Source organism: Haemaphysalis longicornis, unplaced genomic scaffold (assembly GCF_048455015.1).
Source record: "Haemaphysalis longicornis isolate Haplotype H1 unplaced genomic scaffold, Haemaphysalis longicornis Haplotype H1 scaffold_6, whole genome shotgun sequence".
Classification (NCBI taxonomy): Eukaryota; Metazoa; Arthropoda; class Arachnida; order Ixodida; family Ixodidae; genus Haemaphysalis; species Haemaphysalis longicornis.
Window position 1 is genome coordinate 209018417 of NW_027526407.1, and position 15171 is coordinate 209033587.

General features: G+C 49.3%; 1 protein-coding gene across 3 annotated transcripts in view; it reads left to right on the top strand.

The window, feature by feature from the left end:
• The first annotated feature begins 1011 nt into the window (after nt 1-1011).
• LOC144141324 (uncharacterized protein CG43867) overlaps nt 1012-15171 on the top strand; it is a 143559-nt gene continuing 129399 nt past the window's right edge. For all 3 annotated transcript variants that reach the window (XM_077672895.1, XM_077672897.1, XM_077672896.1), the window contains exons 1-4: nt 1012-1216; nt 8504-8744; nt 9695-9844; nt 13210-13313. In XM_077672895.1, the coding sequence (XP_077529021.1) occupies nt 8568-8744; nt 9695-9844; nt 13210-13313 (431 nt within the window). In that variant the 5' untranslated portion in view covers nt 1012-1216; nt 8504-8567. The remainder of the gene's footprint in view (nt 1217-8503; nt 8745-9694; nt 9845-13209; nt 13314-15171) is intronic.

Here is a 15171-nt window from a genome sequence, read left to right on the forward strand (position 1 = left end):
TCTGCACGCTCGTGCAAAGAACGTCAAAAAGTAAGTCAGCTGCGGCGCGGCGGCGGCGGCGGCGGTTGTCTCGTGACGGGCGTACGGGGTTGAACTGGTTGAACCGTTGAATTACGGACGAGCGTTGAACCAAAGAACTAAAGCCACTTCTGACACCATGTTGAGGGTGGCCGAGCGGGGTACGCCGAGGGACCGCCCCGGCAGAGCACGAAGCCCTGAGAGACACGCACACATACGATGCTACCAGCAGTAGAGTGCTACCAGCAGGAACATAACCCGCCCCGGCGGGGAGCTTGCTTTATTAGAGCGCCTAGAGTCCACTGATGATGATGGTCGCCGTGGCGCCATCTAGTCGAGACGCGACACACTACACCAAATTTGCATGTTATTATCATTTTACTATAATTAACTCGGTATGACGGCATACTTACCTAACTTCCTACGTCAAAAACTTTCAAAGTTTCAAAACACTTCAAGACTTTTAAAAACACTGGCTAGCCTACATCATTTTTAAATGGATTACGTATATATAGCAGGCGGAAACATCGCTTTAACGTTCCAAAACAAGCTCGCAATGCGAGTTTTCCGTGTGACGATTGTAGGAAATGCTCTGTGACGAGTTGGCATTCCTGACCAGTTTACCTGTGACGAGTTGGCCTATGACGAGTGGACTTGTGACGAGTGGGCCTAGACCCGCATAGAGTTTCATACAACTTTATGTAGACCCCATAGAGTTTCTTACAATATTTGTATGAAACTCTATGGTAGACCCGCAAGGCATATGGGATCCTGGACTGAAGAGTCCACCCAGCTTTTTCCCACAATAAGGATTCCCTGTTTAGGTGGCGCCCCAGGCGGTTGGAAAATGCGGCGGCGGCGCGCGCAACTGACGGCAGTCTGAGAGCGCGAACTGACAGGCGCTAAAAGAAAATGTAGAGGAGGCGCTGAGGTCTGTTCAGTGGCGACACCTGCGCTGGTGCGCTGACGCGCTGAACTAAAGCGAACTGAGCTTGCGAGGCACGAAATGACGGACGATTATTTCGACGGTCGGCCGAGCAGCGATTTGATGGACGCGGTAACCCTAACGGTCTAGCCAGCCTATCCGAGCCCGGAGTGTGCTTATCGCAGTGCGCATTGTTGTTGTTCCCGAGGCACCGCTGCCAGCGTACCGTTGTTCTCATCACCGTGAGCCCATGGGCTGCCTGGAGAAGCTGCTGTAAGCCGGCCCATTCCTCACTGCACTTTCCCCACGCACATCTGTGCGACAGCGATCGTGGGCCGCTCTGGCATTTGCGCTCTGTCACAGTACGCGAAACTTCTGGAAATTTGTAGCGAAGAAAGCACTTCTTTTTTTCTTTTCTTTTCGTGCGAGAAACGTCGCCCAAGTCTTTCTTCGGTACTGAACGCTGGGGTCATAACAACTCTCTCGTAGTACGCTGAACCCATTGTTCGGCACCCAAAGTTTAAACCCGTGTCGCTGTGATTGCGGCGGGGCAACTTGATGTGGGGTCTTTTGTCGATGCTCGGTTTGCTCTCTGGGCGGGCGTGTTTTACGCTCTATTGTTGATCTTCAAACAATGTTCATTTTTTGTGTGGTGCTGGTGATCAGAGGCAGAAGCAAGCACCGTTTCGTACTCATTTTCGTCGTTTACCGGAATGGAGGTGGCGTCTGCAACATATTCAATCGCAGACTTAATTCGCTTGCAGCGTTGTTCGCATTATCGTTTTGTTGTATGGTGTCTTTTGCCGCGTAGTAAAATTCTTTCCGATTCAATTTGCGCCGTTAACAGTCATCAGATTCCGCCGTTACAAAATACACGCGTCCAGCAAATATGTAATAAAGCAGCCAAAGTTTTCGACGTCTCGAGTTTGCGAACCAAGTGGTGCTCAGAGAGCCGTCTGAGGCGGTGCGTGGGTTGGGCTGCTGGGAAAGCGAACTCGGTCATGGACAGCGAAGGTTGCTTCTCTGCAAGACAACTGTGCGATGAGGCAGAGCAGGCGCACGTTTTCAGGAGGCAGAACTGTTGCAATAGGCAGAATGAGCTATACATGTAGGGTTGTTCGTTTTCGGGTTCTATATATTTTCAGAATCGCGGGGTTAAAATGGGTTGTTATTCTTCGAAGTGATAATCGGGGAGAAATCTTTTTTTTTTTTTGTAAAACTATTCCGAAATTCGGGGTTTTTTTTCGGGTTAAATCTACACATGTACTACGTAACACACTGGGTTTATTTATGAGGGTATCACGAGCTTTTTAACTCTAACGTGTTACAATTGGTGTTTATTTTGAGCTTGTAATCGGGGGTACATCGCATTTTCTAGAAAAAGCACTTTGAAATTGGCCAGTTGTTTAGAAACGAATCAATAATGATGACAGTAGCGAGCAATGATAACTTATCAGAAATGAAACATTTTAGTTGCGAAAAGCTGCTCATCGATTTTTCGCTGATCCTTGTTCAAATGCATCTGCTTGAAATAACATGTCGGTCTTCATTCGCGACCTTTCTGATTGCTGAATGTATCGCAACTGGGAGAAAGTGCTCTTCTCGACTGCACAGCTTCCATTATCCAAGCATGCCAGTGCAGCCTTTGCCAGCCTGCGGTAGCGAGCGAGTTGGGAAGCTGTGTTTGTGGGGCTTGCCTTCAGCAGGTTCGGGCTGAGCACGGGGCGCCATCAGCACACGATTGTGCGGACTGCTTCTTTGGAGAGGTCCGTTCGAGGGGGAAATGGGTTTAACCCGATTCTCCGGAAACATCTGGTAAAATGAAAACGAACGACCCTGTATATAGGTTGGTCACAAATGAGACATTGATGCAGTTTTGTTTCCCTATTATTCGTGAACATGCGGTTATGGGCAAACTTCGTGTGCGTAGTGAGAGAAGCACTAGCGGTTTTACTTACACGCATGAACTTCATTCTCTGTGCCAAAAGAGGTGAGAAAATTTCTGAGCGATAAATATTCTGATGTTCCAGATGGAAGGCGTTCTTTTTTCGCAAACAAATATCGACTAACAGGAGGCAAAACTTCAAGCATACAGCATTGAAGTAGTGCTGGCTTGTCATGTCTTTTATTATACACCGTAAATCAGTTGAAGAGCCCAAGGCTGGCCGTGGCCACTTTTGTGATGCAGGCGAAAAGCAAAAACGCCAGTGTGCTGGAGATGTTGACGCGCGTTAGAGGTCCCCAGGTGGTCAAAATTCATCTGGAGTGGCATGCTTCATCGCCTGTGTAGGGTGGGCACGTTATACCTCATAATTATATTACAAAATCTGCCGAAGTGTTGTTGCTCCTCTGGCCTGTTTTCTTGAAGGAACTAAAACCACTTTGCCACAGATCAAGATTTGTCCGCTGTTTTCATTGCAAGTCAAAAATTTGTCCTAAAATATTGCGCCTATATAGGCCTAAACGGTGGTCTTTGATGCCTATATATGCCTAAATGGCAAATTTTAATGCGTATTATAGGTGCCTAAAACCGTGATTTTTTCTGCCTAAAGTTCCAGTCTCTACTCGTAGACTCCAAGGTAATCATCAAAACACAAGCACACCACTAATGAAAACCAACCCACTAAAAGCCAGTCTGTGTGCCATCCATCGACCCTTGGGCGGCCTCTCTCAAGTATTGTCAGAGTCCTTCAATTGCATTGTCCACACAACGTGCCTAAATTATGCCCAACACCGACGAAATTTCTGTCTTCATTAACACGGTGCGCGCATCACAAAAGAAGCTGTCTGTTTACCCTTGTCTGCTCACCCTGGACGGTAGGACTTTCCCGGACACGGTGGCGAGCCTTCTCCTATTCATATCTGGCCCCGCAATCGGCCTCGCAGCGAGCTTAACTTCAGAGTACATTGGCGCTTGTGCTCTCTAATTATCCAACTTGCGTTGCAGCGATACGAACGCGTCCAACCGAGCGACGTCCGAAGTGTCAAAATGTTTTCCACGCACATGAGCGTGCGTTGAGTCAAAACCAGTCTTGGGCAGTAACTAGTTACCAGTGACACGTTACCGGTAACTAGCTGACCAAACAAAATGTCATTCTCGGCAGCTTGCAGGGGATATAAAACGACTTTGCCCTTCCCTAGCTGCGACTTTATCAGAGCAGTTAGGCTGCGGGAGTGCTCCACTGCGCAACAGCGAAAGTCCACAACTGATGTGTGCAAACTTTTTGCATTTCAGAATTTGTTTAAAAGGTCCGACACCTGCAAATTGTTAATAATTGACAAGTGTGACCGCCGGAGCTGCTCAGTGGCTAAGCCGTTTGCTGCTGACCACAAGTGGCCTCGATCTCCTTTCCCCACGACCATTTTTCTGAAGTAGACGGAAATTGAGAACGTCCGTGTATCGAGATTTTGATCCACGTTTAATATCACAAGCTGGTTAAAATAAGTCTGCCGGCCTGCAACATAAGCTGCGCCTCGGTGCAGAGATATAGCACGGGGCATCAAATGCGCTAGTATTTTTTAAAAATGTGTTTACACAGAAAACAACAAAAAAGAAACGACGAATCACGTTTTAAAATATTACGCAAGAAGTAAGTAAAACTCAGTAAGTAAAAAAAAAGCACCAAAATGTGGATATTGCTTTATACTTTTCTTTGATCTGCCTTTCACAACCAAACGTGTCATCAGTGTAGAGGAAGTGAGTTCTATGGTCAGTTTTTGAGTATGGTACAGTGGACAAGTTCTGTTTTTTACAGATACAAATAACAACACATATGCCAGGGAAAACTGTTAAGGTGCGCACTTAATCCCTTGGCAAGAAACCGCTGCCCTTGACCTTGTCTTGGAAGCAGAAACAGTAATAAAGCAGATGACACGTGCAGAAACGCAGGCCGGTACCTCACACTGCCGCATTCGCCCAGCGATCATCTTTTCTGCTTGTTCTGCAGTTTTGCCTCTTTTAGATCTGCTTTTTTTCGAAGGTGCACTTTTACTGACTGCCCAACTCGCTACATTACTTCTACTGCTACTCGTTCCGGAGGGGAGTACTGCTGTGGACGAATTAAAGAGCGTTTACCCCAAAAAGTCCCATCTCATGCTCCGGGCATCAAATTTCCCTTTCATTTTGTAACAGCATATTCTGTTATAAGATTCCGCAATTTAGCACACGGAACGATGGCCGGGGGTCAGGTGGTACGATGACATATTGATTGCAATGCACACATCCGGTATAGCTATCACAAAAGGAATTGCAGTGGTCAGAGCAATAATGCAGTGACTGAGTGTTAACTAAACATTACTTTTAAAAAAAGTGTGTCTAACACATTCGATAAGGTGACAGCTAACAAATTATTCAGGGTGACCAAATAATCTAATTCATTGGTAGTATTTATGTGCCCATTGTAGGATTTTTCTGTTTTGTTACTAATATAAAAGAATGTGCGCCGTTGGTATGTATTAAGCGCTGGCATTTGAACGCGCCAGTATGCAGGCCTAAATTTAAGGCTTCAAGGTTAGCGTGATGGGCGATTCCATACAACTGCGATTGCAACAAAAAAGGAAAGGGCAGAAAATATATCCCACCATCATATCTCTTGGCAGTGGCTTTATGGATAGTCGCTAGGACAACATAAAGTCTGGGCGGGAAATTACGTGGTAAATCGTTGCCACTTCACCTGTTTTTCTAATATCTCGTAATTGTTTAAAGTTTGCTTTGAAATTGCACCACTGCCCTTGGGGAACAGCAGCATTTTGAATTTTTGTTTGTGTTTTGATTTGACTGTTGTTTTAAACTAATAAATGTTTTTTCTAATTTCATTGATAATTCAACTCATCGAACCGGTTCGCGAACCGGTTCAAGCTCGCGAAACAGTTCACGAACTGGTTCGGTATGTGATTTTGTCGAACCGGAACTGAACCGGAACGAAATGATTTCGCCTGAACCAGAACTGTAACCGAACCAGTATTGTTTTCGGTATGACACACTCAAATATATATATATATATATATATATGTATGTGAAATGCGGGGCTTAGGAAATGAGGGACCCAGTGGTGGCGGGTGGCGTTGGCGGGCTTAAAAATTTGTAAAGTAAGGTTTGAAAATACATATACAATTTAAACTTATACAAATACTTGTGTTAGAAGGTTTTCAGTAAGTGAATAAACGTTTCAGCAGTTACAGCAGCCGCTGGGTTTGCAGGTCATGTGACAGGGACACATATTGTAGTGTCAAGTTTCGACACTACGAGCCGCCACCCTTCCGATTTCAGAAAGTTTGCTGCCACATTAAAATAATTTCTGCCAATTTGTTTATAAATTGCTTATCTCTTTCGGGACCGCTGGAAAAAGTGATGAAAAGGGAGGTCTCGGTACAAATTTTTTATTACATAAAGCAAAGGCACCATCCTGCCTTAGCATATACCAAAATGCAGCTAATTATATGTTCTTTGACATACAATACCAAGTTTTACTTCAACACTGACGATAGAACCATGAAAAAATCTGAAAGTAAGAACTTCGTAAAAAAACTACAGAAAAAGATGGAAAAAGGTGTAAATATAAAAATATTAAAAGAATAAAATTATTTCAGGATATACAAAATCTAACGCAATGCTTTGTTTCTTCATCGCGAAAATTTGATGCGGCTAGGTGTAACTGGTTTTTTGTTTTGCGTGTGATCTCTTTGGCAGTAGGGCCATGGCTGCGTTGTCGCCCAGGTACACACCGGACTCTCGTATCGGCGAAAACTTGATCCATTTCTGCGCTGGTGGCAGGAGATCACCACCATACAAATATAAACCATCCAGAACATATTTCGAGCGCACATACCTACTCCAGAGCCAATGGAAACCGAAACCAACACCCACCTTTGAGCGCGATTTGATGTTCCAGGCTGATCGACACCCGAATCCTCACTCGAGCTGAAATCCAAACTCTAAAGCCACATTCAGTCTCTTCACTGCCACTCTCATCGTTAAAATTCACAACTAGAAGGCGAAAATATGCGAGACGAGATGAGGCGGATTTCTTATTGCGCTCGCGCGAGTATGGCGCCATGGTTGTTTACATTCGAAACCACTGCCCGTCAGAATAAAATATCTTATGCGTTGCTGCCTGGCGATAAAAAAAGAAGCTTCACAAAAGAGAAAATTTCAGTTTTCAAACTATCTCCTAGATGGCACTAGGTGTTCCATCGAGCGAAAATTTGTATTCTGCAGGCTCGCGAAACCATCAATCATATGTGATCGATGGCCTATGGAGCGGTCCCGAAAGAGTTATGGTTGCCCGGCTATATAAAACGCTGGCTTTCTTATGAGCTAGAGAACATATACGTGACAAAAATCGGTTGTCCGTCCCTTGAAAACATTTTTTCTAAACTCTGATGTATGTGTTGTTGTTGCCCTTAGTGATGATCTGGTACGTTTTAGGTCGCTTTAGGTTCGCGGCATAACTTCTGGCCACGTTTAATAAACGTTGCGCATCGCACGAACAGACATGTCACGGCCTGGATAGAGTCCCACACTTGCTGTGGTGAACGGTGGAGGCCAGCGAAAGTCCATAGAGGACGGTGAGCTGCTCACCTTCAAAATAGGCAGTTGGGACAGTGTGGCTTAAAAACTGCAAGCCAGCTATGAATGAAACGAGGAAAACACGGGCCTGGAACAAAGGGCCCTCACATTGCAAGCTTACACCGAGGCAGAGCCCCACCTATTCTGTGTGTTCCTACAAGAGGACTGAGACAAGTGTTCACGTACGAATAGCTGAAACGAACTCTGCAAGAGCGGGTCTTCGTAATGCCTTTGTTTGTGAAATGATTTCTAGCTTGTAAAGTGATGGTTGCCATTTTGCCCGTTGTACGTGCTTCCTCTCGAGTGCCTTGCGCATGTCTGATGGGGGAATAACGCACACTGCATATAGCAGCTGAGAAGGTGTGGGTCGGTGGCCAGAGAAAGGGTCCTGTCGCATAGGCGAAGGTGGCACGCCAGCGCAGTGGAGTGCGGTGAGGACACTTGGCAGGGCCCCGAGGTCGACCAGAGCAGATGCATACTGGCCGGGTGGCTGCAGGGAGGGGAAGGTGGGCGTGCTGGGTCCTGCACAGCTGTGTTTTCCGGAGCTGCCTTGATCGTGTTCCTACCATGCAGTGCTGCACTGGAGTGGAAGCTGGGGCTTGTTTCAGCTTCATATTTGACTAGAGTGCGCAGTGCAAAGGACAAGGCGCAATGAACTTTAATATCTGGCTATTGCGATGGAGATTCATGAGTGGAAAAAGTGAGATGTCACGCCAATTTTCTCTTTTTTTCTTGTGTTTGTGTCCCTTGTGTATATTTTCCTGGCAGTGTTGCCTATAAAGGCTAGTTGACGCCAGTGTCTGTCCTGGGCCGTGTCCTTTGCGCTGTGCATTCTAGTTGAAAACTGAGCTCTCGATTGGTGCAAAGTCCACGCATGTTGTCTGCAGTACCATTTTAGTGAGTGCACGCTGCAGCGTGTATGAGGGTAATAATAAAAAAAAAAGCGTTGGCGCCAGAGCGGGCCCTTGTGGCACTCCCTCCTCTTGGTGCAGGGTCCAGGGGAGGAGGAGGCAGGGGTGGGCGATGGAGCAGCAGCAGCGGGAGCAGTGGTGGTGAATGGGTGAGCAGGTGGTGCGGCTGGCGGAGGAGGTGGTGCGGCTGGAGCGGGAGCTGGCCCAGCAGCGGCAGCTGCGCGCCCACCAAGCCCAGCGTGCGCACGCACAGGCACAGGCCGTGCGCCTCTGGGTCGCACAGCGCCTCCGGCAGCTCGAGGAGCACAACGCACGCCTCCAGGCACGAAGACAAATGCCACTTTTCTTACTTTGCTTACTTAGTTTGCGTAGAATCTCCAGAAAAACTGATGCTACAATGTACAGCGCGGGCACCATAGAGTTTCATACTAGTATGTACTAGAGGCAAAGTCTGGCACCAGTGTCTAGGCAAGCCAAGCTTCTGTGAGCGTGCCCTCACACACCACAGAGGGCACCTTGTCCCTTTGTTTCTTCCGGCATGGCTCATGAGCATGCTGGATTGCTGTGTGCCGCTGCTTCTGAAAGACAGCAGTGTTGTTAAGAGATCGTTTAAAGGGGCCATGCAGACAAAACATCAGTTTGGTTCGTTCGACCTCGTTAGAATCCTACCGACACCACTTTTGACGTAAACTTCGCCCAAATAAGCTATACAATTAGGAAAAACGGGAATGGCCATGGGACCCACTAGCTCATTTCCCGCAACAGAACCTATGATGTCATATGCCCAGCTCTGCGACTGCTTGAGGCCGGCAAAAGCAAATGTAAATTAGGCAGGGCTTGTAAGCTTGCCGAATGAGCTATTTGCATTTAAATTTATTGCACATCCTTTTTATCGAATTAAGAATTTTGGGGTGAACAGTGAAAGTTATGAGCAAACACGTAAACACCAAAGCAGTTAGTGGGACACTTTGCTGGCTGACACTGTGGTAAATTTCGGGCAAAGACCAGCCAGCAGCAAAGGTAAACATGAAATTTTGGTGGGCCTGCCATGTGAATCGGTCCCCAAAGGAGGAGGCAGAGGGGAGGAGGGAAGTGCATGAAAAAGGGCCACCGAGTCCTTCATCCTCGCGGCGTGTGGGATCCAGAGAGCAGCGTGAGGAATTCTGTCCGGCCCACACGAGGTGAGAGGTGCGTACAGAGGGAAGACGTACCCTCGAGCCTGTGCGAGGTGCAGGCAGCTGCTGATGGGGGCTGCTGGGATGGGGTGCGCAGGAGCAGAACGAGCACTGCAACGAGCAGCTGGAAGAGCTGCGGCAGCGGCTGGCCCAGCTGAGTGAGCAGCTGGCGGCCTCCACGGGGGGGCCCCCCGACAGTGACGAGGCCCCGCCCGCCTACACCCAGGCTCTGCTGCAGCACCCCACGGTGGGTGCTGGTGGAGGGCGACTGCGTCGGGGCCGTGACAACAACAACGACGTTTACGAGTTCAGTTTCGCGCGACAGATTTGCAGTAAACTTCAGTGCAAACTACAAACTAACGCTTTGCAGGACTCGGGAGCCCGAATCACCATGAAAAAAGTAAATGCGTGAGGAATGGTATGCAGTGCAGCTGCCAATCGTGCTGCATTCAATTGAGCCTGGGGCCGCCGTCCACTGCCGCGATTCCTGTCGGCCAGTGTGCATCATGGCGCACCCGATCGCGACAAACACATGCGCAAGCCTCGACCTGTCAGCGCCACCTCGTTGGCGATCCACTGCTGCGTGGAAGAAAGGCACAACCAGAGGAAGTGGCAGCGAGCAGAGGGGGAGAGGGATTGTGCAGGGGGGAGGGACGAAAGGTGAGACGGAGGGAGCCGACCGAGCAGGCTCAAGGTACGCGGAACGGGCCTGTGCTGCTTTCATTTCGTTGGCCAATTTGTTACGCGCTTTGAATGGTTTGTCGGATAACACGCGTCGGGCCCGAAATTCCGTCAGACAACTAAGGTGTTTAATGCTTTGTTTATACGGGGATGTCACTGGGACGCGACTTATCCGTCGTAAAACCCAGGTCCCATAACCAGGGTTCTAGCGTATATGTTGGCTCCCAGTGGTGGGGCCCCCACTTGCACCAGTGGAGGTCGAATCGTCTGCCAGGGTGGTTGGTGTGGGCCAGTGGGTACATGGTACTCGAGAGTGAGATTACCACCACAGTCGTCGTCATCATCATCAACAGCAGCAGCTTATTTAAGTCCACTACAGGACAACACAACAGCGTAAGGGCACAAGGATGAGAGAGGAAACGTGTGAAGCATTGCAGGGGAAGGGCGGGGGAAAGGATGGCGACACAGAGAAGAAAACATACAGTACGACACGCTACTGCGTTGTAACATTGAGAAGAGAGCTGAAGAAGAAAAACAGTGCATCAGTCTATTTTCTATTCTGTGTCGCCGTCCTTTTTCCGCCCCGTTCTCCCATAAGAGACACGTGTGACAGCACAGTGCCGAGAGAAGGAACGCGGGACAACAACAACACCTGTAGTGGTGCGGCACAAGCGCTCCCTAGCATCGGCACATGTTAACACAATCCGTCATCACATGTGCAGCAGGACTCGCAGGCTACCAAGTGGAGTTTCCAAAAAGGCCATCTCGTTTCTGCTGTGTCGGGGTGTTCGTTGGCCTCTAGTCTTTGGTACAAGTGTGCACCGACTTGCTCGACAGGGGCCTATTTCTTCTTTCGCATTTGCCCTGGTTCTCTTGTGCCTCAAGAAAGGGCGGAAGGTTTGGCAGGGGTGGCGGGAAGACGGCAAGCACGGCACGGGCGGTTCCCCCGAAGAGTGCTCTCCCCACTTGCCCTCCTTGCTGACCGATCGCACAGGCACCTCCTGGTGCGACAGAGAGCTGGGCTGAGGAGGATACGGGTGGGGCCGCAAGAGCTGGGGGGATTCCAAGCGCTGCTTCCTGTTCGTCTGTAAAGAGGCTGAAAAGACGGTCACGGCAGTGCTGCCGTGGCTCAACCTGCATGCTTGCTTCTCCTTGTCTGGGACTGACCACTCGAGCTAGTTGCAGGAAGGAAGCCCCTGTATGGTGCAGTCGGCTCCCGTAGACGGGGACTCTCGTAGACGCTTTCACTTCCAGTTGGACAGAGGGCAGAAGGACAGCACTGTCACCAGGCCCGGGTTGATGGTGTTCCGTACGCTGACTTTCGTGGCTGGGTCGAGCGTACGACACGGGTGGCCGTGATAGTTTGGACGGCAGCGTGCGAGCTTGCAGCGTCCCCCACACAAGGTGCTCACACAGCACTGTTGCGGCCAGTAAGGCTGAGCACCCCCCAAAGAGGGGGAGTGCCAGCTCTCTAAACGACATCAGTACAGAGCATGGAAATGGGGAATTCCATCAGGGAATGACGATGCTGTTTGTACGAAATAACTTCCAGCGAACCAATATAGTGGGATCTAGTTTTGACTTACCCAGAAATTCTTTCAATTGGAGTGTATGTAAAATTGCTGGGACCAGCACATCACTTCTGATTTACCAGAGGTTCCAATGAGGCGCCCTGGAATTATCGACTGTGCTTGTAGATGGTTGCACCACCACTGACATTGATGCCACCCTTCCTCACAAGTGTGCCATGACTGGCATGGCGTGAAGGCATGGTGTGTTCGCTGTTCACTTGCAGTTCCTTCTGGGTGACGGGGGGCGAGACATTGCCCCCTCACAGTGGCAGGATGGGGCGCTCTAAAAGCTACACTCAGGAAGGTCCCCGGGAACAGTGCAGCCCTGGATCAGAAGGGACCTTTTTCCAGTAGCGATCTGCGCATGCGTGGGCTGCCATTCGTGGCAGGCGCCTTGGGCAGAATAAACAAAAGGGCGTTTTCTGCTTGGGGAGTGGCTAGCACTGCTCGTGGTTATTTTTGCTCTTTTGACAGCTCATGGTCAGTTCGCACAAGTGCACAATGCTCGGGAAAGGGGGACAGACATTTCAGGCTGAGCACACTGCGAGCCGGCCAGTGAGGCGCTCCAACCACTGCAGATGAGTCGTGGGAGCGTGCACCCACTACTGGGACGTTCGTGTAAGAGGTGCGGTGGTGGATGGCCAGTGGGTGCACGGCTTTCGGTGGGGCGTGCCTTGCGGCCAGTGTGGGAGGGGTGGCCCTGGCCCTGAGGGGAGCCGGTCGGAAGGGCCGCACTCGCCTCCTTGGCGGGCCATTTCCTCTGCTGCCTCGTGCCAATAGCACTGAGGGCCAGGAGAGGCGTGGCTGCACTCTACTGAGCTCTCTCCGAAACCAGCGCTGCCCCCAGTCGTCGAGTTTCATGCCAGCAGTGCGCCACTGCGGAGAGAAGCGTGGGGCTCTGCTGGGTGTAGGCGGTCTGTGCTTCACCAAGCATGCCTTCACTTCTTACTTGGCATGGATCAAGCAGGTGGAAAGGTGGCTGCAATGATGGTAAAGTTATGCTTGAAAGAAATTAACGAAAGAGGCACTTGAAATGACTTGCTTGTCAGGGATTGTTTAGAAGCTTCATGCGAGGTGGACGGGGAAAGAGATGTGACCCTCTTTTGTTGACTCTGGCTTCAGGAGGGAAAAGCACACGCGCGGCTAGCCATTGTTCCACGCAGGAGAGGAACACTCGCTGCTGAGGAGGCAGCGTCCACAATGGCACGCAGTTGCAGTGGCAGGAAACTTTGGGCTCGTGTGGAGCCGTCTCTCTCACGCTGTGACCAGCTCGTAATAACGAGGGCCACTCCAAGCGCCCCTGCCTGCTGCTCTGTCCCGGTGCACTGAAATGCCCCACTGCTGCCCCGTGCATGTGCAGAGCTGCCCCGGAGTGCGCCTGGAGCGGAAGCGTTTCCGGGACGTGGCCTCCCTCTCCACCTCCAGCTCCATGGCTTCACCGGACGAAGACGCTGGCCGCAAAGGGTGTGGACAGTCTCTGTGGCGCTTGCACGTGGCTTGCAGCAATGCTCATGCTCTGCCTTGTACAGTAAAGCTGCCTTGCGCTAGGTTCTCACCAAAATTGCACGCATCGGTCGGCAGAAGGTCACACGCACTGTTGCCAGAGCGAGTGCAAGGCGCTCTTCTGCAGCTCTCAGGATCTAATGGTATCTTGGAAAAAATCACACTGAAATTGGCCGCTGGGAGGACTCGATTATTGCGCACAGTGACACCAACTTGTCGTCAGTTCACAGTAAGCTTCTGCTGTCAATCTTTGGAGGGAGCATGGGGAGCTGTAACTCTTGTGTTATTCATACTTGAGCGTAGGCCGCTTAACACTTTCGTGACTGCGGAAAAATCGTTTGATTTTGGGTGTTCCAGGAAAATTTTTTTTCTTGCCTCAGACAAAGAGTGATGCTGAAGTGTAAGATACGAAATGATAGAGAAAGAATAGGGCTTTCTAAAAATAATACATTCAAACGACAGATGTATTACAATTTTATAAAAAATAACAAATCCAAAAGAGTAACAAGAAGAAAAACAAAATGATGAAAACATCAATGCCACTTTGCACAGGTTGCACATAAAAAAATTTCGAGATACAATTTGAACATAAGGGCATTATAAAGTAATACCAGAGTCCTTCAATGCCTTTCTGGTCATGAAACCTCGGCGTCACGCTATGGGAAAGCTTCATTCGCTGCCGCGGCGCGGCGCTGGTGTCGATCAGAGGTGCAGCCGGGGACATGGTCAGAGCGTGTTTGGCAGGGAACGGACCACGGAGTAAGGTAAAACAGACGCTCGCCGCCTTATCAGCAGTGCGCTTTCACTTTACTACGTGTCGTGGGCCGCTCAAATGGACTTGTCATTTTGTGAGTGGCGAAAAAATTTGGTGCGAACGGCGTGCTTCTACTGCGTTCCTGCCTGACGGTCTGGCTACAGAGCAGCGGCGGCCGCCCGATGCCTTCCGATCAGCGGTGGCGCCACTCGCAGTCGCCTTTGTCCCCGTGCGAAACTTGGCCGGGAGTTTCGTGACCAGAGAAGCATTGAAGGACTCTGGTGATACTCCAAAAATGAGCTCTCTAAGTACAAAGGTTGTTTGCATACATACAATTTTAAACACTAGTGCCCACCAGTTATTTTTGGGTGGTCCAGGAAATCGTTTTTTTTCTTGCCACAGAAAATTATCGATGCTGAAGTGTTATTAAATTTTTTTCTTGCACAGAAAACTGTGGACGTTAAAGTGTATGTTATGATATGATAGAGGAAGGATGGGGCTTTCCAACAGTGATAATTTCAAACAACAGACGCATCAGGAATTTTATCAAAAAATTGTGAAAACAAAAAAACAGTAACAAAAAAAAGGGTGATAACCTCAGTGCTACTTCGCATACGGTAGACATAAAAACAATTTGAAATATACACTTTGACCATAAAATGCTTATAGAATAATACTGCAAATACGAGTGGTGTAAGCCCAAAAGTTACTTACATACAAGAATATAAATATAAACACAAACAGCCGTCCGCTGCTCCGGAGCGCTACGCCGAGATCAACTCCGGGCCGTTTTCGTGGTCAAAACTCGACTCTCTGTGCAGTGCCAACAGTTGGTACGAAATGGTCTCGCCCGAACGAAGTTGACATGCTGCTGATAAGAGCTGTGGCCTTTAGAACAGGGCCGGATCTGTTTACAACAACGCATGCCCGCGATAGGAGAAGAAAGCGAAACTCAAGGTTGCACACCTGGTGGTTGTCCTGGGGCGACTTGACGCACTTTTGCTGACCGTGGGATAGTCTGACGAATCGAAGTCGTCTTCTGTGTCTGCTGCCACCATCATGCAC